The 27,248-nt window shown below is 34.7% G+C and overlaps 3 protein-coding genes across 9 annotated transcripts; all 3 read left to right on the plus strand.

Moving 5' to 3' along the window:
* Positions 1–281: 281 nt before the first annotated feature.
* Positions 282–3,609, plus strand: LOC7493401 (probable hexosyltransferase MUCI70). Of its 4 annotated transcripts, none has more exons than XM_002324505.4 (4): positions 282–664; positions 770–973; positions 1,178–1,735; positions 3,055–3,609. In XM_002324505.4, exons 1-4 carry the CDS (start codon positions 409–411, stop codon positions 3,393–3,395), a joined length of 1,359 nt encoding a protein of 452 aa, XP_002324541.3. In that variant the 5' UTR covers positions 282–408; the 3' UTR covers positions 3,396–3,609. The 4 variants fall into 4 exon arrangements, with proteins under 4 accessions (XP_002324541.3, XP_024445665.1, XP_024445664.1 ...); XM_024589897.2 differs by having other exon boundaries at positions 473–611; XM_024589896.2 differs by having other exon boundaries at positions 483–611; positions 757–973.
* A 3,377-nt stretch (positions 3,610–6,986) lies between these two features.
* On the plus strand, positions 6,987–10,715 carry LOC7489447 (probable serine/threonine-protein kinase PBL7). The gene is made up of 8 exons (XM_024589573.2): positions 6,987–7,053; positions 7,127–7,687; positions 7,944–8,084; positions 8,175–8,309; positions 8,417–8,632; positions 10,085–10,152; positions 10,245–10,418; positions 10,491–10,715. The coding sequence occupies exons 1-8, from the start codon at positions 6,987–6,989 to the stop codon at positions 10,713–10,715; spliced, it is 1,587 nt and encodes a 528-aa protein (XP_024445341.2).
* A 2,815-nt stretch (positions 10,716–13,530) lies between these two features.
* On the plus strand, positions 13,531–26,829 carry LOC7489448 (formin-like protein 13). Of its 4 annotated transcripts, none has more exons than XM_052448955.1 (19): positions 13,532–13,898; positions 14,389–15,086; positions 16,187–16,408; positions 16,498–17,335; positions 17,402–17,903; positions 17,995–18,118; positions 18,629–18,700; positions 19,968–20,066; positions 20,439–20,480; positions 20,956–21,036; positions 21,124–21,174; positions 21,277–21,358; positions 22,982–23,076; positions 23,663–23,734; positions 23,818–23,934; positions 24,894–24,962; positions 25,065–25,131; positions 26,109–26,476; positions 26,572–26,829. In XM_052448955.1, the coding sequence occupies exons 1-18, from the start codon at positions 13,826–13,828 to the stop codon at positions 26,270–26,272; spliced, it is 3,468 nt and encodes a 1,155-aa protein (XP_052304915.1). In that variant the 5' UTR covers positions 13,532–13,825; the 3' UTR covers positions 26,273–26,476; positions 26,572–26,829. The 4 variants fall into 4 exon arrangements, with proteins under 4 accessions (XP_024446123.2, XP_052304915.1, XP_052304916.1 ...); XM_052448956.1 differs by having other exon boundaries at positions 16,498–17,317; positions 17,384–17,903; XM_024590352.2 differs by having other exon boundaries at positions 16,498–17,903.
* Positions 26,830–27,248: the final 419 nt, after the last annotated feature.

A 27,248-nucleotide genomic window follows, 5' to 3' on the forward strand; every position in this document is an offset into this window, starting at 1 on the left:
AAAAATTTTAAAAAATAATTCTCAAGTTAATTAATCCGATGAAGTGTCACCTGAATTTAATTAAATCAAGTTGTGGATTAATTTATTTAATTATCTAAATTTAAGCGAGTCATCTTCCAACTCAATTTAAAAACAAATCTGACTTTAACTAAAAGTAAAATCGCCAAACCAGGTTTAATAATTACGTCACTAGTAACTATTTGAATATGTAAAATTCTATGTAAAAACGAATCATTCTCTGTTTATTTATAATTTCTCGTTATTTATCAAATGATTGAAGGGAAATGACCTAATATTCTATACCATGTAAACCTTTTAAGAGGTAACTCCAAGGGTACGGGAGAAGGCTGCGTAGTTAATTCTATAAAGGGCAGTCATTGTTTGAGTCGGTTGGCCCTCAAGCCGGCTATGGTTATGGGGAAAGCAAAGTTGTCAAAACCTCTCATCTTCCAATCAAAACTTCTCTGTATCTCTTTGTTATACCTCATCACCACCCTCTTTCTAGCTCTCTACACCTCCATCTATCCAACCAAATGTCTCTTCAGATCCTCTCCTTTCGATCCAATTCAGACTCCTTTCTTCTCTTACCCTTCTTCTTATGGCGAACACAAGTACGTGATTCCCACACATCGCTCTTCTTGCTCCTTCCCTATTTATTTCTCTGGTACTACATCATATCTTGTTTTGTTTTGCTCTTCTTGTATTGAATTATGTGTTTTAATGGTAGGTGATAATGTTTTGATTAATGGGTTGTAGTTTTTGTTGTTAGATTATTGGATGGTTTTGAAGGAGATCCTACAATTGTGTCAGAATTCATCAGTTTCTTCCCATGCATTGCGGTATATGAAAGGAAACAGTAAGAATTTTGGTGGGAATTTCGGTACCCAGAAAAGGATTTCCTATTTCGATCTTTTAAATGACAGTGTAGAGGTTCCTTGTGGGTTCTTTCAGAGGTTCCCGGTCAGTGATTCTGGTCAGTTGTTCTTTAATTAGCATCTTTTTCAAGAACTCATTTTTGTTTGGAATGAGTTAAATTAAATAAAGGATGAACCTTTAAAGGCTAATGGATTAAGATTCTCGTTCTAAATTTCATTTCTTGTTAAATTCAATTTCTTGAGTGATCAATTTCGATTAATGGGATTTGTTATCTTGATTTTTTTTTTTTTGTGTGATTCAGATAGAATGGCGATGGAGAGTTGTCACGGAGTTGTTGTAGTCTCAGCAATCTTCAATGACCATGACAAAATAAGGCAGCCGAAAAGCCTTGGATCCAAAACTCTAGATAATGTGTGTTTCTTCATGTTTGTGGATGATATTACCCTAAAAGGACTGGACCATCACGAAGTCATATCAAGAAACTCCCATGAATACAATGTAGGTGTATGGAGAATTATTAAGGTCTCAAGCAAGGATTTGTACGATAATCCAGCTATGAATGGGGTGATCCCCAAATATTTAGTTCATAGACTCTTTCCAAACTCAAAATTTAGCATTTGGGTTGATGCAAAGCTGCAACTAATGGTAGATCCGTTGATATTGATCCATGCTTTGGTTGTGTCAGAGAAAGTGGACATGGCTATTTCAAAACATCCATTCTTTATTCATACCATGGAAGAGGCGCTGGCAACCGCTAGGTGGAAGAAATGGAAGGATGTTGATGGTCTGAGAAATCAAATGGAGACGTATTGTGAGAACGGATTGCAGCCATGGACACCGAAGAAACCCTACCCCTCAGGTACCAAAACAAACTCCATACTCTTAACGTCATAAGTTAATTTTTTTCTTTGCTTCGTCATTTTTTTTGCAAATGCCATTAATTACGAAATATCATATCAATGCATCATAACGTTTAAGCCCCTTTATGGCTTTTTAAAGTGCGGAGGAAAATTAGGCTTGAAGCTTCCGATCCTTCATGGCTTTTTAAAGTGTGGAGGAAAATTAGGCTTGAAGCTTCTGATCCTTTATAGCTTTTGAAAAATACTCTTTAGAAATAAGCTCCATAATTAATGTCTTCCCTGTAGAGGGTCATGCATTAATTGAGAGGTAGGTGCCTCCTACACCAAATGTTCTTATGAAACAAATAATGACTACCTGCGTATGGATTTCTCATCTGAGGTTAATTAAATATTGATGAAACTAATGGTTGAGGTGTGAACTAAGGAAGGGAAGATAATATATACCTGCGAATTTAAAAGGTTTCACCTTGTCAATTCGATTGGATAGCCTTGATAAGAGAAATAAGTAATTACAAAAATAGGGAAACAAGCAGGCCCGCCATGCATTTATGGAATTTGTAGCTCCTGTCCACCTTGTCAATCCCTTAAATGACAACAAGGAAAGAAGCTGGACAAGGTGGGACGTCGGGCTTTGTCATTAGTATTTCGTGATCTCTACCTTGTCATTTTCATTCTTTATGTTGTGACATTATAGGGCATCATATCTAGCAAGTGGGTTTAAAAAATGAAATTAAAGTAGAGTTCCTTGCTTTCTTTTGGTACAAAAGACAATTTTTATATAGATGCGAGTTGGCAACTCGGCGTAAGACAACCAGATAAAGAAGAAGAAGCTGGCGAGTCCTACATTAACTCAATGAATTTTGACTTGAAGTTAAAAGTGCGTTAGGTGAAAAAAGAGTAATATTTACACTTGCATCATTTATAAGAAGGCACTTTGTCGTTCAAGCAATAGAAGAAATCGCCTAAGAGTTAAATTAATGCTTGCGCATGCCGTAAAATCCCATCATCATATATATGGAGCTCTGTAAATAAATAAATATTGCTTGTTTTAGTGCATGTGATTACGAGTCCTTGACCCCAAGTATGATCATCTTGCACAAATTGTACCCGTTAAAATGTCAAAGCATTCTTTTATTTATAAAAAATACCGTCTTCTTGATAAATAATCAAACCATTAGAAATTAAATTTTAAATGGATTCTTTTTGTTCTTTTATTAAAATTCAATAATTTAATTGGCATTCGTTTTGGGGTTCTGAACCAATCTATTAATAAAAAAGAAGATGCATATTCCTTCCCTCCGTCTGTTCTTCTTGGCAGATGTACCAGACAGTGCTCTTATCCTGAGGCAGCATGGACTGAATAGCAATCTATTCTCTTGCCTTGTATTCAACGAGCTGGAAGCTTTTAACCCGAGAGACCAACTGCCCTTTGCGTACGTTAGAGATCGTATGAAACCGAAGCTCAAGTTAAACATGTTCGAGGTGGAAGTGTTCGAGCAGGTGGCGTTGGAGTACAGGCACAACCTTAAAAAAGATGGGACTAGCGCCGGTGGAATTCCCAGTTCTAAAAGTGTCAGCAATGATTTGTATATTAATAGCAGTTGTTGTAGCAAGTGCCATAACTATCTTTTGGAAATGTGGGGTGAATCCCATAATTGATCTTGTCTCCATCCTACAGAGAGAAAAGGAGGATTTAAAGAATGAAATTAAAAAAAAAAAAACAAGAAAATAAAGCTAACAGGCACCATTGATCTTTCACGGGGAAAGGTGACAAACAATGAGAGGTTGTTAGGGGCATGTTCTCTCTCTCAAATGCCTAATCATTTTCGAGGAAGGCTTCAACCGGACTAATCAATGCGTTTGCTTTAATTTTTCCGTCGTCCCTTTGCCTCTGTATCTCGTGTCTTCTTTAACTGTTTTTGCCGGCGTTATTAAACGCGATCGAGCCTGTATTTTTAAATGTATTTTTTTATTTACAAATATATTAAAATAATTTTTTTATAATAATATATTAAAATCATTATAAAACACTAAAAAATATATTAAATTAATATTTTATTAAAGCAAACACACTTTGACAGTTAAAAACACATTATCAAACAAGCACTAAATCTATTTTAGACTCATTGTTTAACCATATGATTTGATAATTTAAAATTTAACTTGTGTTAGGTTCTATATTAAATTAGATAAAAGTTAAATCGATCAAACTCAATTGATTCAATGTATTAACTCGTAACCCAAACAAAATCCAAATGAGATCAGGTGTAGTTTTGGTTTTTTATTTTTGAATACATAGTTAGATTACTTAAATGCCTTTAAAGGAAGAAAAAAAAAGCATTTAGTAAAATGGTTATTTTTGTCTTTTCAAGTTGCTTTTTGGGTTATTTGCTATTTTTTTCGAGGGCATTATATAGTCTTCTAACCAATATTAAATAATATTATTTAAAAAAGAGTTATTGGTAAGTACATCATGTTGGAGGCACCATGCACTTTGGGCTGCGAGTGCGGCACCTTTCTTGTGGTAAAAAAATACTCTTTCATTGTGTTTTAGATACATAATCATGTCCTCTTTCTCCGGTATGGCTCATGTCGGTAGTAGTAGAGAGATTTGTCACTGGTGAGCATTTTATTCTTCTTTTCTCTCTCATCCCCATGGAATTATAGATTTATACTCGTTGTTTTTTTATATATATATATTTCTACTTTGATTCCTTTTCTTTTAATTTCTTATTTTTATCCTTGATCCTTTTGAAAAAATTTTCTTTCTTTTCTATTTTGTCCTTCAATTCTAATTTGTCATATATTTGTTTTCTTTTCAATTTGGTCCTTATTTTTTTTCCTATTCATTTTATAAAAATTTTATTGGTTTTCAATTTCACCTTTCAATCCAAGTTCATGATGTCTTATTATTTTCAATTTGGTCCTCATTCATTTATTTTTTTCTTTTTATTAAAATTATTTTTTTTTTCAATTTAACCCTCAAATCAGAAATTTTTAATTGCTCTCTAATTTATTTTTTGTTTCAATTTTCACCCTTATTTTTTTAATTATCATTTTTTTAAATCTTTTTGTGTAGTTAATTGTTATCCCTGTTTCATTCTTCAGAGTTTAATTTGCTTGGGATTATGCTATACTATTTTTTCATGTATGATGCTTTCGGTTTAATAATCCAGGTTATAGGTTTGAAAAATTAATGCGGGTCATTATTTTTTTTACTTATTTTCTTTTATAATTTCATCGTTCGATATTTATTTATTTATTTAGAAAAAATATCTTTGTGGTTTTCTTTAATTATTTTCTATTAGGTTATCCCAATTAATCTCATGACCTAGATTACAGATTTTATGGGTTAACCTGGGTTGATTCGCCTTTATTACCTATGTTACATGTCTATCGCATTACCTCAAGTTGATTTAAGCTATTTTTTTATATTTTATATTTTTTTAATCCAGTTTTATACTTTCATAGTTTTTTTTTTCAAGTTATCATGATTTTTTAAAAAAACAATTATCCATTTATTATTGTTGTATATTTTTTTTATCATTTGATTAAAATAAAACTAATTTATTAAACACAGTTGGTGTTATAACCCTAACTGTTGATTTCTTTTATTTTCTTAAAATGTGCTTACGGCACCAAGACGTTGTAAGCAAAACCACGGGTCCATGCCTAGTCTTATAGCTATAATTATATATAATTTGTGAATTTAATTTGCTAACTATTTTACTTTTTATCTAAAGATTTATACTAATTAATGTAATTTACTCTATTTATGTAGTTTTTAGCATGTGTAGATGTAAGAAAAAGAAGTGTTAGAGTTAATATTAATAAGAAATAATTTACTTGAATCTTAATATCATTAACAATATTCTACTTATTTAAATTATTTCATAGCAAATCAAATAATATTGCACCACATACTTTTAAATTCGAGCCCATAGATAACATTCATTATTGACAGAAGTACTATGGTACGTACCATGGTGATAACATCCATTTTTATACTCTAAAAAAAAAAAAATTGATGGGAAAAATTCTGGGTTGAGATCGAGCCTCCGTGACTCAGTAAATTAAAAACGAAAGGATATCTTTTAGAAAACAATACAAAACTAAAATTTGGAAGCTTTCTTTTCGTCATACCATTTGTATATCATACCAGTGCTGTTTCAGATGTTATAAAGTTGAATTAAGCCTGGTCTTCCTCCTTGATTTACTTGATTAATGGCATTTAGTTGTTTGGCCAGTAGCAGAAGAGCTACAGAATGAGTCAAGCAGAGTGCTCGAGAATCCAACAAAAGTACTTAAAGTGCACAACAACTATACTAATTTTGTGATTAACCAGTAGCATTTGGCATGTATTGTTATCTTCCAAGGAAATTGTGAAATGCAAGAGTTGATATTTCCTCTAATGAATGAACTTTAAAACACGTAGGGTAGGCTAGCATTTGCGCTTGCATGCAGCTTCTGGGAATTTCTTAGCTGTGATATTATATTCTAGGACGGCATGTACGTGCCGCCTTATATCCTATTTTCGAAACAAATGGCTTCATCACAGATCGTTTTTTTTTATATTTATTTTCTGGTTAAAAGTTAGTACTTAAAATGCAAGATCAAGGCACTGTTTAAGACCAAATCATTGTGTGCAGCCTGACGCTGCTCAAGCTTGAATGCTGGATTAGATCAAATCTCAAGCTTGTTTACCTAAAAGGTGTTAATGGGCAGCATTCCCATGTTAAGATGAGGAGACTAAATCATAATTTTGGAATTAAAGAACAGATTTTCTTGATTATAAGTCACTGCAGTAGCTTTTATTTTTCAAAATATTTTTTAATTACTTTTCATCTAGAAAAACATTGATTTATATTTTTTATGATCATGATATTGATGTAAAAAAATCTAAAAAAATAAATCATCTTGTATATCAAATTACCAAACACACATTAACAGACCTGCGTTTCACAGATGCAGGTGCATATTTTCACTTTAAGAAAAACTTATTCCAACAAAGAATTAATTTGGATGACTAGGTCAATTGCACATTGTTTTTGCCTAGTTGTAGACAGATGATAAGTAGCGACAAACATTCATTCCTGACTAGTAAAGTACAAAAAATGAATTCATCAGAAACTCTTAGAGGGTGTTAATATTTGACTGACATTCTGTAATGGAATGAAGGTATAATCACAATTCACAAAACATATTTAGTGCAAAGAAGATAGCCAAAGAGCTCTCAATTGCAAGCAGCTAATGGCCATCTCCTATCTCTTGTTATTCTTCTTCATGTTTCTATGCAATCCTCACACTAGCTATACAAGTAAGCCAAAAAAAAAGGATGAAAAGAAATTATCTTTAATTGGTTTATGAGTTTTCCATTGTTGTTTTTTCAGGTGCTTGTTCCCTGGATTTCAACAAGTTCCCGTATGAAGCACACAGTGAGTGCTTAGGCGTAGCCAACGTCAAAGATTCAACCATGCAGTCGTGCTGCCACTCGGCTTTACAATCTCTGTTCCAAGCAATGGCTATAAGAGCTAACAAGTCTCGGTCGATATTTCTTGAATTAAACGAGGCTCAAGATTGCACCAAAACATTCCAAAATCTTCACAACAGGACCAACCTCTCGACATGTGAACTCCAAGATTTTATCTCTTCTTCAAAGACACCAAACTTATGCTCAAAAGATGTTGATTCACTCATAAATCTTCTTGGGGTCGAGAGATTCAGTGCCCTTCAATCCAATTGCAATAACTTATCAACTAGCAATTACAATGATGATGCTTGTTACAGTTGTGTCATGTCATATAGAAGTTCTTTGCAAGCCTTGAAACAAAGTGGTGATAGCCCGAATGGAGAGTACTGTGGGGAAGCTCTTCTTCTTAGTCTTTTGAGCACTGCTACAGATTCTGCAAACTCGATCCCAAGAATTTTTTCTTGTTTATGGGGTGAAATAGGTAAGATTTCTCAAAGTTTTTCTACTATATACATGGAGGATTTTATATATATATATATATATATATATATATATATATATATATATATATAATTCACATTCCCCCCCCCTGTTACTACATTTCAGAGTCATCATGGCCTAAAAATACTAGCAAAAGAGGTGAACTTTCTTATTTCCAATTTTACATAACGCAAATTTTTTGTCCTTCACTTATAATGGAATTTATAAGGCCAATTTGGTTGATGAATTTCAAGAAGGGAATCTCCTGGAATCAAAGAAACTCCTTTCTGCGATAATAGTAGCAGCAATCTTTGTCCTCTTAGCCCCAATTCTCTACAAGTTAACAAGGAAGCAACTACAGCATGCATGTGACAAAGACATTGGTGAAAATTTATCAGGTGAGTGCTTGGTATGTCCATAGATGTTATCTCCACTAGTCCTGTTTTTTGATGAGGCCAAACAGAACTAAATTCTGCATGATATTATAGTTCTTAAGAAAAAACAGGAGGAGGAATCTGTAAGTTACTTGAACTGTTGTGATCTCTACGTTTTCTCACAAGATGAAGTAGCAAAAGCTACCAATTCATTTGGTAATTCAAATTTTATTGGAGAAGGCGTTCTAGGTATGATCCACACTTTATTTTTATGCATTTTAAATAATAATTAGCAGTCACAAAAGCCCAAAAAATAAAATAACACCTAATGCATTTGATTTACAAATTTTGTTCAGGGAAAACCTATATTGGAATGATGCCTAGTGGGATGAGAGTGGCAATCAAGAGACTTAAAGAAGGGGTTGAAGTTTGTCATTTTCTTGATGAGATATGTGAAAAAGCAAAAATAAGGCATCCAAATTTGGTCGGCATTATTGGCTATTGCAATAAAGGAGATCAATCTTTGGTCTATGAATATTGCCTTAATGGTGATTTAGCAACATGGCTTCTAGGTAAGTTTTCTTGGTCATTGCACACATCAATATTGTTTTTTTTTTTTTTTTATCTTTCTCAAATATCATCTATCCATGATTATAAGATGTAGCCCGGTCCAGCTCAAGACTGGGATAATAAATTGAGTAGGTTAATCTGGATCTATTAAAAAAAAAATTAATAAAATAATATTATTTTAGATAAAAGTTAAAAAAGTCTTGGTAAAGTCTTGCTTAGGTTAATAAGTTATCTAAATTACTGATTATTCCATTTATATTTGATTTGATCAACTTTCTAGACGGTTCAAAAATAAACCCGACTCAAATCATATTCCAAGTTTATAAATTCAGATCAGGTTTAATAATTATATTTTTAACCATATAGTAGGTTAACTCTCTCTAAACTTAAATCGTCATCTTCTCTTTTTCGAGATTGAACCTAGGACTCCAAATAGAAATCTCAAAGTTTTAACCATTCCGCATCCCTTAATTTCGGGACAGCTCACACTGATGTTCAATTACTAGCCCGTGCAACCATATCATATAGTAGGATAACAAGATTGGTGTTTAATTTTCGGGATTGAACAAGTAGGATTTGTTCAATTATTTGATCAGGCGCCCCGCTATGGATTAAGGAGCTAATGTTTTCCGCAGCACCCCTGCACTTCTTGTGGAATCAGGGGTAATTTCGGGACAGCTCACACTCCCGATCCCTACCTCGTCGATTGGGTTAGTGTAAGCTCGACACGAATTCGAAGAAGCAGTTCGGTTGGCATATCAGGTGTAATTTAACCAGCTCGGTCTAAAAGGGCACCTAAATTGTACCGAATCTTTTGTCACGCCATTGTTCTGTTTTCCCTGTTGTGTGCTGGATCTTGTGGAATCTCGGTAAGAACGCGGTCTTCAACTCGACTCGACTGTCTCTTTAGAGTGACCTTGCTAGTACTTACCTACTCTCGCTTCCATTCACCAGCGCAGACCAAACAAAAATTGCTCTCCGAACCGAGCTGGATAATCACCTATCACACGGCTCTCTATCTGTGCTCAGTCTCTCTTAATTAAGGAAGATAGGAGTTCGTCGGGTCTTGTACAGGTATAGGCAAGCCAATCCCACCAACTTAAATGACTTTTTTTTAGTATACCTTTTGCTTGCTTTTAACACGGACGAAGGAGCTCCGGGCTACGCTCATAAGATTGAAAACAAAAACAATTCGTGAAAAAAGCACCCATTCTGTACCGGTTCCGGAAGAAATTAAAGAACCAAAGCGTAAACAATCCTAAGGGGAAAGAAAAATATCGTTGCTACCCACAATCTTTTGTTTCCAGGGCCACGGTGTTTTTCATATGGCTTTGAGTTTCATGTGGTGTTTTTTTAATGAACACTCATTATATATATATATATATATATATATCCACCAGGTGATCGCATGACATCTATCTTGACATGGCAGCAAAGGATGAATATATCTATAGGCATCGCTAGGGGCTTGTGGTATCTCCATCACAATCCATTGAAGAAGATATGCCATGGAGACATGAAGGTGATTGGCTATTAATTAGGTTGAGGGTCAATACTTCATTGACAATATAATTTTTCATGAATCTCTTAACACTATAGTCTATTGTGTCTCAGCTAACAAAAATATTACTGAATGAGAAACTAGAAGCCAAGATTTCAGACTTCAATCTGTCACGCTACAAATCCAAGGAGAAAACGGGACAGGAGAAGATTGCGAATGATGTTTTCAATTTTGGGATTCTACTGCTTCAAATCATGACAGGAAGAAAGTCCACGTCTATTGCTGAGGTTTGCTCATGATTTGCACTATAAACCACCTTTCATTTATCATGACAAAAGGGTATAATTGATGCTTTACAGGCAAGGGATGCAGTTTTGAGAAAAGGAAGCTTGAGTGGCTTGGCAGATCCTCGGCTAAATGGAGCTTACGATTCAGCTGCATTTCAAAATGCAATGTCCATAGCTGTTCATTGTACAAATCCAAGTGAACGCGAAAGACCTAACATGGAAGAAGTGCTGCAGAAGCTTGAGCAGATTCAGACACAAATCTTGGTGAGAACCAATTGTAAAGATGTGATTTATTAGATCGACGGCCATATTCGAGGTGTCCTGTGACAGCACTTGTGCTTGCCCATTCCTAATTTTCTTCTTTTGTTCTTTATGGAAGCCAAGTTGCCTGATTTTTCTATGGGTAATAACTCATTAGTCCATTTCATAAATTGATAATTCAATTGTATGTATAACTTCGCCCTCCCACTATTTCCAGCCAAATAATATAAGAAATTATTCTACAATAATAATATCAGCAATAACAATCGTAATAATTATTATTATTATTATTATTATTATTATTATCAAATAAAAGCTTGAGAAGAGTTTAATCTTTAAGAAAATTATGTTAAAGTAATCATTTATATATTATTATTATTATTATCTAATAAAAGCTTGAGAAGAGTTTAATCTTTAAGAAAATTATGTTAAAGTAATCATTTATATATTTTTTAAAATATATATATAAAGAGTTTTTTTGAGTCAATTAAGTTTTTTCAATAATTTTAAACATGCATTATACATTGATTTATGCATTTGTTTTTTTTTTAAATAGCTAAATAAGTTAGCACAAATCAACTTATTGAATTAATCATTTGTTTATGTATAAAATCTACCTATTTTAGATTAAAACATGTTGAAAATTTGAAATAATCACAACCTTTTTAAAAATATTATGTAATTGTAACATCAATTTAAGAGTTTGTAAATTTGACTCGTGACTTTACAATATAAAAAATGTTGTATATATAAACCTCATTTTATGGTCCCACATGGATTACTATTTTACAATATATATATATATATATATATAATTTAATTGTAAACATTAAATAATTTTCAATAATTAAAAAAGAATTGATTTAGCAGCATTGTAATAGTCCACATTATAGTTAAATCTTGATCTATAGTAACCAATAAAAAAAACCATCTTCCTTTACTTTTTTTACTAGCCAGAGGCTCAAGCGGTTCATTATAGGTTGAATATTTTTTTTTAATAAAAAAATAAATATGCAAGCTTTTCAAATACTTTTTTTTTACATAAAAATCCTAATCATGAATTAAAAGGTTTGTAAATGTATTTAATTAAATAAATTGAAAATTATCTATGCCAATAAATACAAGAAAAAATCATTAACAATAACTAAATACTAAACTAGAATCATGAGATAGATTTAGATCAAAATATTTTGATCTTGCAACATAGACCATTTACCTAGTTGTGTTCAATGACTTTGTTTATCAAAATTAATTTTTTATTTAATCAAATAATAATAGAAATAGACACACATGAAAGAGATTGAATAAAATCAAAGAAAAAAATAATATTAGGCAAGGTTATACATATTAGAAAAAAAAATATTATCATTATATATGAAAACCAAGTAAAAACTAAATGATATTTAACCAAATACTAAATTGAAAAAAATAGAGAAATAAATGTTGAAGTAGATATCTAATCGGGTATAAACTCAATTGTTTTAATAACATTGTTTCTTTGGAACCAATATTTTATTTAATAAAACAAAAAAAAAACTTATAGAAAAACAATTGAATAAAATTAAAGAAAAAATATTTTAAGCAGGGTTGCACATAAAAAATGCCTTTCAATATAAAAAAAATATTTGAAATTGTATTTATAAGTAAATATTAAATCATATTCAATTAAATAACATCATAAAAATTTGATAAAATTATGCAAAAAAAAAATTTGAAAAAACAAATCCAATAAAACAATCTAAAGAATGAATTGGAAGGAAAAAAAACCAATGAAAAAAAAACCCTAATCATGGGGTCTTTCAGCGTAACTTCATGTGCCTGAGCTGACTTTTTTTTTTTTTTTTTAAAGTTTGTTCGCCCTTTTATTTTAAGAAAAAAAGGTAATGCATCCCTTGCTGGACCAATTTCAGGCTAAGGGGTGATTGAAAATTCAAGTTATGATTTTTTTTGCTAAAAACTTGTTTCTCAATATGTTTTTTATTCAAAATACGGGGAATATATATATATATATATATATAGTGGCGGAGGCGGGGGGTTGGCAAGTGCCTTGCAAGGAAAAAATTTTCCAGCTCCTCCCTTGAAATTTTAACCCCTTTTAGAATAATTATTTTAATTTAGCCTCATTTGATTTTTTTTCTTCATATATAGTGGCGGAGGCGGGGGGTTGGCAGGGCCCTTGCAGGAAAAAATTTTCCAGCCCCTCCCTTGAAATTTTAACCCCTTTTAGAATAATTCTTTTAATTTGGCCCCTTAATTTTTTTTTCTTTATATATATATATATATATATATATATTTCTTGAAAAGCAATAATCTCAAATAATCTAAAAAACCAGATGAAAAATCTAAAATCAACTTGAAATTTTTTAAAAAAACTTTTTGAGTTTACACCAACTTTTGATATAGAAAAGACAAATATCATTTAGGCAGAACACCCTTCTTCCATGAGTTCAACTTATGGGTCCATGAGTTTATAACTAGGGGTGCGCTTGAAGGCCTCGCTGATGTGATTTTTCCCAAATCATAAAGAAGAAGAAGAAGGAAAAAAACTTCTTTTATACCCAAAATACATCCAATTTTTGCAAAATTACTTCAAATTATTGTGAGGGACACGTTATCTCCAAGAGGGCCCATAGATAATCTGGGGCCTATGCAGATGATATTCGGCTATTAGCCCACTGCTAGAAGTCAACAGAAAGTAGCCCATTTGTAGACTATTCAACTTTATCCAATCAAATCTTTTGTCATACTGACAATAACAATAAAAAAACCAAGTCACTGAAAAAGTCGTAAGGATCATGCATGATGACTTCAACTATTTCCTCGATGTCGATAGTTAATGGCATCCACGTAAGACCAAGCAACCCGTCATGCCATCCCCTCTTATCAGTTAGGTGATAATAATAAAATAAATTTCATGCCAAGGGGCAACAGCTACCGGATGGATGGTTGATTCAATTCAGCTTGGCTTTTTTATGGTAACAAACGAAACTAACAACCAAAGACTTCCACTTTTCTTTCCCTTGAAGCCAACTTTTTCATTTCTTTCTTAGTTACTACCCAACCGAACTCCTCCTTGTTACGTAAAAGGTTGTGTTGCAAGAAAAAAGTTTGGAAATTTGAAGGAGAGATAGAGGAATCATTAAAAGATGTCGTTGTTTCGCAAATTGTTTTATAGGAAACCTCCTGATGGCCTTCTTGAGATCTCCGAGCGTGTTTATGGTCAGTTTTCTTTCATTCTTAAGAAAGATTGCAATTTTTCTTTTCTTTTTGAATTTTAAGTTCATTTTTTATTTAGGGAGAGAATTGGTTGATTGTGTTTGAATAATTGAGTCATGTTTTGAAGTGGGTTTGATTCAAAAAATTTCCTTTTTGTGTTAGGATGGTAAGAAAATGTATTGTGGAGAATGCAATTCGGGGTTGTGGATTTTGATTATTACTTGAGTTGTACTCATTTTTAGACGTCTATTAGAAACTCATTAGCTTAATTACAGCAGTAAGTTAAAAAGTAATGAATTCATTTGTATATCGTAGGGATTTTGAAATTTGAAAATTTTTGGGGCTTGGTGGCTTGAGTCAAGAGGATTATGTTTGGGATCGTTTAGAAAAGATATAATTTTTTGGTGCCTTGTGGGCGGGTTATGACTTAAAACAACAACTGGGTTAAGTATTAATTTGATGGCTGACATTTACACATTCTGTGTGAATGCAGTGTTTGATTGCTGCTTTAACATTGATGCTTGGCAAGAAGATTATGAAGGTTACATTGGTCGAACAGTTGGTCAACTTAAAGAACATTTCCCTGATGCTTCATTCTTGGTGTTTAATTTCCGTGAGGGAGAGAAACAAACCAAGATTGCTGATGCTTTATTCAAGTATGATATGACCTTAATGGAGTACCCTTGGCAATACGAGGGTTCCCCATTGCTCACGATGGAGATGATTCACCATTTTCTAAGATCAGGTGAAAGTTGGCTCTCCCTTGGACAGCAGAATATTCTGTTAATGCACTGTGAACATGGTGGTTGGCCGGTTCTCGCTTTCATGCTGGCTGGACTGTTGATTTATAGGAAACAGTTTAGTGGAGAGCAGAAGACCTTGGACATGATTCACAGGCAGGCTCCCCGAGAGCTTTTGCAGTTGTTCTCAGCATTGAATCCTGTACCTTCTCAACTGAGGTATCTACAATATGTATCAAGGAGGAATGTGGCCTCATATTGGCCTCCATTGGATAGAGCTCTCACATTGGATTGTGTCATTCTAAGATCTATTCCTAATTTTGATGGGGAGGGGGGCTGCCGTCCACTATTTCGGGTATACGGGCAGGACCCTTTTCTTGTTTCTGATCGAACTTCCAAACTTCTGTACTCAACTCAAAAGGAAGGAAAAATTCCTCGGGCTTATAAGCAGGTAACTTCGTCATTCTATGTTATATATACTTGCTTTTTTATTTTGTACATTCTTCATCGTCACGCCATTTCCCACAAATATCTATTAATCTGTGCTAGTCAATTGTTGAAACATCATGTGACGGCATTTATATTCCAATTATTGCTTCACTTTGCACTCTTAGATGGTGATGATGTCTTTGGATTGTGAAATTTAATAGAACAAGAATAGCTTTGGCCACCAACTAAGATTTTCAAAGAAATAAACTTGAACCAAAATAGCCTCATAATTGCTCAATTGAACAAGCAGTGTTCATCTCAACAAGGTAATTTCCCCATAAAGCTGTCAGAATGGATGGAGAAAACCAAAATATCACAAGACACTTGTGTTCCTGATGAACCTGATTCTTGGGAAACTTTAATCACTAAGTAAGACCTTTCTTTTCTGAATATTTAGAGCCAGACATTTTTTTGTTCATTCAGTTTACTGGCGAACAAATATTTTCTTGAATCTTTCTGGAGGTGTTCTTAAGAGGCTTATCCTTAGGGAAAAAATTAGGTCATTTATGAATAAGCACTTATATCCTGGGATCTTTTGTTCAATGACACCTTCCCACTAGTGGAATGTATTTATCTACTGTCCCAAGATGATAGTAGACACCCTGATTATCAGTCTGGTTATTTTAAGTGCAGGAAACCTAATAGTGTGAGAATTTAATAATAAGCAGCACAAGGTGAAAGTTTGAGTGGCTTTTGAATCTAGAATTGACAAAATATGGTTGATGTTAACCAGAAGAGTATGTTTTTTGTCAGTCCCTATACTGATCTGTTGTGGACAAAGGATTATGATTAATTCATGATGTACTCTTCTCGAGCTCATTTTTCAGAGGCTTAATCTGCAGTGAGCTTGAGTCTGCTACGTTTAAGTTTTGTCCCAGGGACATTAAAGTTGCATGAGAAATTTGGTTTTGTGTTTCAACACATTTCCTATTCTTTCTGTTGTAAGATTCACTTTTCTTCATTTGTTCTATTTGCTATTTATTTTGGCATATGCTCTCCACAAACACTGAAACTGGTGTCTTTACATATATGATTTTCTGAACCCCTTATAATTTATTGCAGATAGAATGTGAACTTGTTAAAGTTGACATTAATTGCCATATACAAGGTGATGTTGTGCTGGAGTGTATCAGTTTAAATGATGACATGGAACATGAAGAGATGATGTTTCGAGCTGTGTTTAACACAGCTTTTATTAGGTCAAATATCTTGATGCTTAACCGTGATGAAATTGACATGTTATGGGATGCAAAAGATCGATTTCCAAAGGACTTCAGGGCAGAGGTTTAATATTTCACCATATTTCATTTGGCATAGCTGCTTGTTGATATTTTTATTCTCCTTCTAACACGGAGTTTATTCTTTGGATGAAGATTCTTTTCTCTGAAATGGATGCAGCCGCATCCGTTGTTGCAGAAGATTTCACTGGCTTTGAGGAGAAGGAAGGCCTTCCTGTGGAAGCATTTGCTAAGGTTAAAGAGATCTTTAGCTCTGTTGACTGGTCTGATCCCAACTCTGATGCTGCACTTCATTTGCTCCAACAAATTAGTGCATCGAATATTGCTCAGGAAGACTCAAATGCAGATTTGCAGCACAGAGTAGAGATTAGCACTCAAAAGCAAGAAATGAGTCCTAGAAAGGAACTTGCCAGCCAATCTATGGTCACTCACACCACTGTATCTACAGTCTCCTCAGAACAAGCTTTGACAGTTTCAGCTGGAATTGAACTCATGGAACCCAAAGGTGGTTCTATCTCACCATCAACACCTGCACAGCCTCCACCATTGTGGCCTGCTGTGACATCTAGTGCTGTAAAAGTTTTTCCTCATCCACTACCAACTCTTGATCTTTCAGCTTCAGAATCAGTAGATCATTCATCAATCAAAGAGAATGAAACCTATTTAGAGAGCAGAGGTAAGTCATTATCAGTTGGCCTTCAACCTACTACTCCAACAACACCACCGCATCCACCTTTTAAGGAGGATAATTCCACTTTCAAAACTGAATGCCCAACCCCACCTCCTCCTCCAACGCCACCTATGAAGGAGATTCGCACCTCTAGAGCCGGACCTTCTCCACCTCCTCCGAAGCCACCCGTGAAGGAGAATAACACCATAGGAGCTGGACCTCCTCCACCACCACCACCTCCTCCACCACCACCTTTAAAGGAGAATAACACCATTGCAGCTGGACCTCCTCCACCACCACCACCTCCTCCAACGCCACCTTTAAAGGATAATAACACCATTGCAGCTGGACCTCCTCCAGCACCACCACCTCCTCCAATGCCACCTTTGAAGGAGAATAACAAAATTGGAGTTGGACCTCCTCCTCCACCACCACCACCTCCGCCTTTGAAGGAGAATCATGTTATTGGATCTGGACCTCGTCCACCTCCCCCTCCTCCCCCTCCTCTTCATTCAGGGCCAACAACCAGCCTAACTGTTTCATCTCCGATGCCACCAGCGCCGCCGCCTCCTCCTATTATGTCAACCAATTCCTCCCATGCCCCTTCTGCACCTCCTCCTCCTTCTGGTAAGGGCACTTTAAAGACAGGCAACAATAGAAATATTAAATCGCCTGGGTCTCCATCTCTTGCACCACCTACTCCTGCACCTCCCTTAGGTTCTCCTTCCATCTCCAAGGGACGTTTGTCGCGTACTATAAGTTCACGGAACAATCAAACTAAAAAGCTGAAGCCATTGCATTGGTTGAAGTTAACAAGAGCTGTACAAGGAAGCTTGTGGGCTGAGGCGCAAAAGTCTGGTGAAGCCTCCAAGTATGTGCTGCTTTCCAAACATTCTGCCATACCATGCTCTCATATTCTTTTAAGTCTCATATGCCTTTTCTTTTGTGACCTCTTCACATAGGGCCCCAGAGATTGACATGTCAGAACTTGAGAATCTTTTTTCCGCGGCAGTTTCAAATACAGATCATGGCGGGAAATCAAGTGTGCGTGGCTCACGGGGACCTAAAGTTGACAAAGTGCAACTGGTAAATGAATATGTTGTCCTAATTGATGCAGTGCTAGATTGCTGCCATTTTTCTCTCAGTTGAAGAAGTGTGCATAAATCCTTTCCTTTCAACCCTCAGACTGCTGCTGTTATCTTTTTTGACAGTCACGGGATCAAATTTAATACTTCAAACCCATAACTGTAATGCATGACTGCTGCAATTTATTTTGTTTCTTGAAATTGTCTACATTTACCTCTTCTTTTATCATTCAGACTTCTGGGGAATTTTGTTGTAAATGTCAATTCAAAAATTACCATCTTAGTCATTCTAGTGTTTCAAGCATCACAGTTTAAAGGCTAAACTAAGCAATCTCCTGTCATGGATCTTAAGACAATATGAGTAATACATTATTTTGCTAATTGATAACATACTATTTTATGAAAAATTTCAGCATTTCAGCTATTATATTATGGGAATGAAACTGAGAAGTTATATAATATGTGTGTGTCTAAGTATTTGTATGTTCTCCTCATTATTATTTTCTTGCAGGTTGACCACAGACGGGCATACAATTGTGAAATCATGCTTTCAAAGGTGAAAGTGCCACTACATGAATTAATGGTAAGCTATAATTAATGTTCAGAGCAAAGCCTCCAAGTTTAGATGAATACAGAAGCCAACTTCACTGTCCCTTTATCTACCTGTATAAGCGCGGCAGCACAAATACTTTGTCATATCTAGGATAATATTTGGGAATCATGTCCTTCTCTGAAGTTGTGTTTGGCATACTCCAAGACCATGAATGCAGTTTAGGTGTTTCGGGGAAAGCATTGCAATTAATGCTTTGGGACACCACCACAGTTGGCTTTTGTGGACCAAGACCACAATACCAAACATATCCTAACTACTGTAGCTACAGTTTTTTTGTTTTCTCTTGCAGCCATAAGAACACCTTACAGGTAATATATAGAGCAATCAAAAGCATGTGATGCAGGACAGCCTATGGGCTGTTCTAATCTGACTTTTAGATGCTGTTATAGGGCTGTTTAGAGCTGTATTTATGTGGATTTCAGCTGGAATTTGAGGAAGGATGTGGGCGGGATAAGATTCTAGGAGTCACACCTAGAGGATAGAAAAACCTATGCTCCACACCTAGGGTTCTTAGGAGTCACACCTAAGGAAGATTGAATCACACAATCAAAAGCAATTTGCTAGAATTTTTATTCATAAACTGTAATTAAAATATTGAAAGATTGCATGGCCGTTTTATAGAGATGTTAGTACTTCTAGTCCAAGGACTTGTTTTCCCATATAAGAAATCTATTTAGAATAGGAAAAACCTAATAAAGCTAATTACTTTGTAATAATAGAATGCTAAATATAAAATCAAAACCTAGACAAATTTTCCAGAATTTTCAGCAGATCTGGAAATTACAGAAATGCCCTTGTCTAAAGAAAGTTATCAATCTTGCTTCTTTTGTTGTCTGCATCAGCATGTTTTCTTAAACAATCATGATGCCCCTGATGCCAATACAAGCATTTCTGTAGCTTACATTAATGTCACCCTGCTCATTGTCATCTCAATAGTTATGCCAGTACATCTATTTAGAGGCCCTATATTTTATAGTTTTTGAAAAGAAATTTCATCCCTTGCAATGAAAGTCAGATTACGTTATTGAGGTCTAGGAATTGTAAATCACATAATAAGCATTATTGAAATTTCCTTTCCTGTCCTTTTTTGTTCTTTCCATCTTGCACTTTCTATAAAATATTTCCGTGTCTGCTATGATTTTATTTATTTTCTGTTATTTATCGCTTTCAGTCACAGCCCATATGGCTAATATTTTATAACTTGCTACCCTCATTCCATTGCATGATGCATTGACAGAGTTTAGTACTTTCCCTTGAGGATTCAGCATTAGACGTTGATCAGGTTGACAACCTCATAAAGTTCTGTCCAACAAAAGAGGAGATGGAACTGCTTAAGGTGATTCCTTCTTCTTTTTTTAAGTTAGTATTATGCTCTATCATGTATCATTTGGGGCTATTGCTAGGTATGATGTTATGATATCTTGCACTTGCAACCATAATGGTGCATATTCAAATCTTGGGCCAGCCACTCTATTAAAAAAATGTTCAACAGTGGGATTTTCTCAACTTCTTCTTTCTATGACTCCATTTTGGTGGGTTCATAACTGGGAGATAGCCCTTTCTTTTGCTCTGTATTTTATGGTTATAGTTTTCAACTCAGTAATTTTGTCCTGTTATTCCATGGGCTCTAATTGATTTCAGTCAGGAGCTTCAAGATGATAGTTTCATGTGTTTTGGGCTATAATTGCCATTTCATTTCTTTGTCCAGGGATACACTGGAGAAAAGGAAAAGTTAGGGAAATGTGAACAGGTCAGTAGATGTAGTTTTTGTCTTTACAATTGTTTGTTATTGTCTTTTGTAGAAAAATTGAAGTATTTCTCAAAACTACACAGCTTACACATGGATATTTATGATACTTCAAAATTGCTACCTCTTTTGGTTGAACTTTGGATGGACTCGGGGTTTTTTTTCTTTTTGTATATTGATATCACATCTTTTGTCAACAATGGTTAGATGTATGAGAAGGTAAACTGGGTATGTTTTAGATGTATATTTGTTCTTCGTTATGTCAAACCAAACATTCATGCAAGTCTGAAGTTGCAGTGTTGACATAATTCCTATGATTCAAACCCATCTTCATTTTCTTAATTAGCATGGATAAAGAGGGCACCCAGCATTTTTCCTTAGAAAGGGTCGACTAAGAATGAGAGAGTTTGTGTTAATTGAAATGATCTGTTTTTGGCATCTATTTCTTATTTTATAAGTTTATGGATCTCTTTGGCAGTTCTTCTTAGAGTTAATGAAGGTGCCAAGAGTAGAATCTAAACTCAGAGTTTTCTCATTCAAGATGCAGTTTCATTCCCAGGTTAGGAAATGCATTCAAATGTTTGCTACTTATTATGCTTGGTTTTGTGTTAAATTTGAGCCTGTCATTTTATGTTTGCAATTTTAGGTCTCTGACCTCAGAAAAAGCCTTAATGTTGTGAACTCTGCAGCAGAAGAGGCAAGTTAGACTATTTTACTCACTCTTTTAATTTGTGTTAGTGTTTTGGGTACTAATTCACATGTTCTAAGTATTGGAATATTGTTTCTGGTGCTTTATCAGATAAAGAATTCTGCCAAATTGAAGAGAATCATGCAGACTATTCTTTCGCTAGGAAATGCTTTGAATCAGGGAACTGCTAGGGGTAAGCAGAAACTTTTATTGCTCTACTATCTTGCTGTGGTGTAGCTTCTTGTATACTTGGAGCTATAAAAAATCAGCTGCTTCCATGATTGCCTGCGGGAACATTATTTTCATGGGAAATCGTAGACTTGTGAGGGCTTTCCTCTGCATGTAGAAAATTTTAAAGGACTTCACTTCATTTCCTAGTTTTAGGTGGTCAATTATGCACCTGGTTTTTTTCTGAGCATTTGGTGGAATAGTCTTTCTGCTGATCATGAACAAGAAAGGGACAAGAAAGAGAGAGAGAAAAGAGAGAAGATGAGGGAGAAAGGATTAGCAATAGAGAATGAGAGAGCTAAATTTCAATAACATCCAAAGCTGCCTCAAAACATAACATGAGATGCTTTGAAAAATATATAATTAATATTCAATTCATGCATTTGCTTTCTAGCATAAAAATAATGAGATCCTTAGCGTGTCCTCCATCATCTGGACTTTCTGATGAATGATACAAGCTCTTAAATATTTTTCATGCAGACATTAATGGATTTTGAAATGGAGAAAAATTGTAGATTTCTTGGAAACATGCGCGCTGATTTTGGTGATTTGGTGTATTTGGACAAAGAGTAATTTAATTTTTTGAGATCCGCTATTTTGGAAGAAACTAATGTTAAATAGAGGGGTTTCCTCTTTTTTATTGAGGTGGTGTTGTTCTGTTTTTTTATCTTTTTTTTTATTCCTGGACGAACTCTTTTAGCTGATATTGAATTTGATTTGAAAAGCCCTTTCATTTTTGTAATTTTTTTTTTATCTAGAAGGATTTCTTATAAAATCTCCCTATTGTCATACTTCTGCATTTCTCCTTTCTCGATAAATATTTCTTCTTTGATCAGAGAAAACTCTTTCCTATCTCTTATAGTCTTAAGTCATTTCCATAAAATAGGAAGGTTGCTAATTGGTATTCTTTTGACACTATTCATGAAATTTTGTTACTTCATCCCACACTTTCAATAGCACCTTGAAGCAGTATCTATTTCTTTAAAATAGTTTATGATGGCATGTTTGTCATTATTGTTGTGAATGATTAGTCATTTCTTCTAACCTTTGCTTATTGATTGTTATTTACTGGATGAAAATGAGAGAAATATATGCATGACCAGCAATGTACCACTCATCAGATAAGTTATAATTGTTCGCTTTGACTACTGGTACTAAGATTATCTAAGCCTTATTCAAAGAGCAACCATTCACAGCCATTATGAAAAGTCCTCTATGAGAACACTGGCAACATGCTTATCAATTAGGTTTTGGATTACTTTTGCAGAGTCCATGGATTATGATGATTGGAGATCGAACTTTTGGTATTTTTCATTTACTCACAAGATTAGAATTCCTTATCTGAAGATACCAAAGTCTTATTTTACATTCTGTGTACAGATTTCCTCGACCTCTTACCCTGTGATCACTTGAGAATTCTTTCTATTTGTTTATTTTCTTAGAAATTATTTGAGAGTTGAGGCGCCTTGGGTTATCAAATCTTGTCATATGACCTAATTTTCATTTTGTAGCTCTGTTTTTCCCTTTCAGTTGGTAGCTGCATTTTATTCCTTATGTTGAATAGAAAGTTTTTTCCCTTCTCTTTTAGGTTCGGCTATTGGATTTAGATTGGATAGCCTTCTTAAACTAACGGATACACGGGCAAGGAACAACAAGATGACTCTCATGCATTATCTTTGCAAGGTACAAATTCCTACTTTCATGAGTTTCCTATGAAACTAACTTCTACTAACTTTTAATATAATGATTTGAGAATTCTATGGAGACCTGCAGTCATTTTCTCATCTTGTTCTTTTGTGCATGACTTTTCATAGCATATATTTCCGTACTAGTAATGTATAACATAACAAGACAGATCTAAAACTTAATGTATTCGTATGTTTGCTTTATATGATTGTACAAAGTTGTACAAGTGTATGCTGTTGTTTATGTTATGAAGTCAGTACATGGTTTTGAACTATGTCAAGTTGCCAACTATCCATGGAACTCAACTGGCCCAATAATTCGTTTCTGTTCTCTTTGTTTTTCTGGTCCAGTTTTGATTCCCATTTTTCCTAAACCAAGAGGTCTGTTCTGCTCTTATTATTTTATTTTAGCTCAAAGCTTCTAATTTTTGTTTACAGAGGCTTGTCAATGGAAATGAGATTATGTTATGTGCATCAAATTTATAGATGTTATCTTTACTGCCATACTGAGGATTGAAGCTTCTATTTCTTATTTCACAGAGAATTTTCTGCAAATCATATACATTCTGCTTGATATGTTGTAGGTACTTGCTGACAAGCTACCAGAACTTCTAGATTTTTCGAAAGACCTTGCCAGTTTAGAACCTGCATCAAAGGTACAACTGTTGGTTTTGTTGATCATTTCAATGTATTCGGAAGAGCCAGTATCTTGTGACTAACATGTTGGATTTCCATCTAGATACAATTGAAATTTTTGGCGGAGGAAATGCAAGCCATAAGCAAAGGACTGGAAAAAGTTGTACAGGAACTGTCTGCCTCGGAAAGCGATGGTCCTATATCAGACACATTCTGTAAGGTACTGCAAATCAGCTGATGTTTTTTGTCATGCATATAGGAGAAAAAAAATCTGTCCATTATTACTTGTTTATCAATTGCAATTCTTAATTCTTCCGTCTAAGTAGATTACTATCCCTTTGCCAGTATTCGAGCTTAAAAAAATTGCTGCTATGATCACTTGTTTTTCTTAAACCAAGCTTTGGACTTTACATTATCTATTCAGATAATATATGTGCCTCAATGCAAGCAAACTTTTTCCTTAGATATAATAATAGGCAGTTTGGAAATGTAAAGGATGAAAAGGAGGAACAATCCTATAGAATTTGGTAGATACATATCTGGAGGGAAAGATCCTCCTCTTTTGGTCAGTTGTGCGTTGAGGAGGGATATATTTTTTATTATATAAGATGTACACATTGAGATGATTATTATATGGCTGCCAGACATAATTTATTGTGTTACTAGATCAGGTAATAAACCTAATCCTAGCAAAGATTTACCCTTAGTGATCCATTCATATGGTGATTTTGGATTGTTCTCCAGTTTCTGTAACTGATTGTAGAATAACATGATCTAATGTGATGTTAAAATGAACTCCAAATTAGAACTGATTCAGGTACTGGTAATGGGAAATTAATGAAACCATGGTGCATAGAGGACAGAATGTTGTATTCAGATTCTCTAAAGAGAGAATATAGCTTTGATTTTGAATGATTAAATGACAGAATTTCTAACACTGAAGATGTAAGGTAGCTAAAAACTACAGATGAATTGGTGGGAATGATTTGCACCGCACCCAAATAGTGATCTTATAGATTTCTTAGAAGCTCTTTGTGTGTGTGTGCGTGTGTGTGTGTGCTAGTCCTTATACAAGCGCAAGCATATCTACTTGTGTTGGTTAACACAGGCATGCCTGCACACATTTGTGTGAGCATATCCATACAAATTTTCTCATGTAGCTTATCTTCCATTGTTCAGACTTTAAAGGAGTTCCTTTGTTTTGCCGAAGCTGAAGTAAGGTCTTTGGCTTCTTTGTACTCTGGAGTGGTAGGTTTTAAAACTTTGCTTGGAGAGTGGTGCTAATTTAGTGTTTAGTACTCTCGATTTTTATTTTTATTTTTTTGAATCTGGAATTTGATGTTATTTCAGGGGAAAAATGTGGATGCATTGATTCTTTATTTTGGAGAAGATCCAGCTCGCTGTCCCTTCGAACAAGGTATTTGTTACCTACAACAGTTTTGTGATATCGTTCTTTTTACTTCTGATGAACAAAAATTGAAATCTTTGCCTAAGAAATCTTCATAATATGGCAGCGCTTGTTCTTTATCATGATCCATTCTAGTGCAGTAGATTATTGTTAGTTAATTCTATTTAATGAACATACTGGCTCAAACTTGCTGTTTTTTAGAATACAAAAATTGGTCCTGTCTATTTGGGTTTTGATACTTGAATGGAAGTCTTTATGGACTGCATCAGGGTCGTGTTTGGTTTGGGTTAAAGGGGGTTAGCACGTAACTGCGAACTCCCTTAACTCTCTTTGGCAAGCTTTGGGGATGGAGATTTTTAAGGGGGTTAACAAGTAACCCCTGAAAGGATTTAAGTGTTAACTTTTGAGTGGGCTATTGAATTTAAATTTATTGGGCTCCACCATTACACAATTTTGCACACCTGCCAAACATCCTTAACGCTTCATACTTTACTTTTTTACACTCCTGACACCAAAATCCAATTTTTAACTCCGAACCAAGCACGACCTAGATGCCATATTTTGTGCTAAATTGATCGGTCCAGTATCCAGCATAAACCTCATTGTCTATGTGTCTAGCCGATCCACCCATCATCGATGCGAAGTGATAGGAAGCTCAAAAGCTGACCCTTTATGTGATCTAATCATAATTGTATCATCTGTCACGTCAATTTATCTGAAGGATACTTCTAAACCCAGTCTTGTTATCTTTGTAGTTTGTATTGATCCTGATTGCTACCACCTTTGGATCAATAAATTTTACACTGTTTTATGCACTGAAGACTTGATGCAAATTTTTTGTTATGTGACAAAGCTTCATCTGAAAGTTCATCAGTTTTATTCCAACTATCTACATAAATGGCCGTTAGTGCCTAATTTGAGGAGCTGGCAATGCATTCATTTTCATAGTAATTTCCATCTCTTAAGTCTTTAAAATACTTCTGCAGTTGTATCAACTCTGTTCGATTTTGTGAGACTGTTCCACAAAGCCCACGTGGAGAACTGCAAGCAGCTAGAGATAGAAATGAAGAAATTAGCAGAAAGTGAGAAGTCAAAGATAGGTGCTCACAAGGAGTTACATGCTCGAATAGAGAGAGGCAGTGTCAAGTGAGATCAACTAATAATTTCATTTCTAGGGAGAACTCTGGCGTAGCAGAGGCATCCGATACAGTTGATTGAGAAGACGAATAGGGATATCTTGTCGCTGTCGGTAAAAAAACATAAATTTGGCTGGTAGATTGAGTCAGAAATGTAGGTATATCATATAAAGTGACAACGTGCTGCAAACTCTGAGATTGAGTTCGTCTTTTTAAAGGTGAGTCTCTACCCCACTCTCCCTATCATGCATTTTGCCCTTTCTCACTCTTACTGAAGTAACCAACACAAACACTACTACAATCTTTGGTACAGATCAGAGGAGTCTGCAGAATCCTGTTCTTGTGGGAAGGCAACCTGTAAAGTGTCCATTAGCAAAATTTCTTGTTGTAGATATTAAAGCAAGGAGTTCGGGGACTTTTCCCGTTACAATTTTGGTCCTTACAGAGATTAGGTATTCACTTATTTCCTGAATTGTTTTTGGCTAATATCCACCTCCTGTGCATGTACAGACATTCTGTTCGATTGTATATATCTGTAAGTCAGAGACTAAGCTTAGAACAGTCTTTTTCCTGGGACTTGACTTCCTTTGCGTTTGAAAAATACGGGCCAGTGGCCACCCTCAAGAACATAACGATAACAATGGAATGGCCGACGATGTCGAAGAACTTGCAAGTGATTATTAAACTACGATGCCTGCCAGCCAGAGATGCTCACGGTACAAACACATTAATGGTCACAATCCTTTATAGTAAACGATTAAACATGGTCACCATTATGTCTTTTAATGAAATTCAGTTATATTTCCCAGCGACGCTAATGGGAATCTCCATGTTATGTCTTTGAATGAATCTCAGCTCTTGTTATAGATTCGATTAGTTACCCCTAATCTATGATCAAAAATCTTAATTAACTATGAGATATGATAATTAATCAAAATGGGTCAACCATCACCATGCGCGCGCGCGCGCGCGCATATATATATATATATA

The sequence above is a fragment of the Populus trichocarpa genome, chromosome 18, assembly GCF_000002775.5.
Source record: "Populus trichocarpa isolate Nisqually-1 chromosome 18, P.trichocarpa_v4.1, whole genome shotgun sequence".
Classification (NCBI taxonomy): domain Eukaryota; kingdom Viridiplantae; phylum Streptophyta; class Magnoliopsida; order Malpighiales; family Salicaceae; genus Populus; species Populus trichocarpa.

Bases quoted from the DNA above. Each gene is read 5' to 3' on its own strand.
- LOC7493401 (XM_002324505.4), top strand. From the start codon at position 409: ATGGTTATGGGGAAAGCAAAGTTGTCAAAACCTCTCATCTTCCAATCA. The intron at 665-769 runs GTACTACATCAT...TTTTGTTGTTAG, and splicing joins CTTCCCTATTTATTTCTCTG to ATTATTGGATGGTTTTGAAG. The intron at 1,736-3,054 runs GTACCAAAACAA...TCTTCTTGGCAG, and splicing joins GAAGAAACCCTACCCCTCAG to ATGTACCAGACAGTGCTCTT.
- LOC7489447 (XM_024589573.2), top strand. From the start codon at position 6,987: ATGGCCATCTCCTATCTCTTGTTATTCTTCTTCATGTTTCTATGCAAT. The intron at 7,688-7,943 runs GTAAGATTTCTC...AATTTCAAGAAG, and splicing joins TTGTTTATGGGGTGAAATAG to GGAATCTCCTGGAATCAAAG. The intron at 8,310-8,416 runs GTATGATCCACA...AATTTTGTTCAG, and splicing joins TATTGGAGAAGGCGTTCTAG to GGAAAACCTATATTGGAATG.
- LOC7489448 (XM_024590352.2), top strand. From the start codon at position 13,826: ATGTCGTTGTTTCGCAAATTGTTTTATAGGAAACCTCCTGATGGCCTT. The intron at 16,409-16,497 runs GTTTAATATTTC...CTTTGGATGAAG, and splicing joins CAAAGGACTTCAGGGCAGAG to ATTCTTTTCTCTGAAATGGA. The intron at 21,037-21,123 runs GTTAGGAAATGC...TTGCAATTTTAG, and splicing joins AGATGCAGTTTCATTCCCAG to GTCTCTGACCTCAGAAAAAG.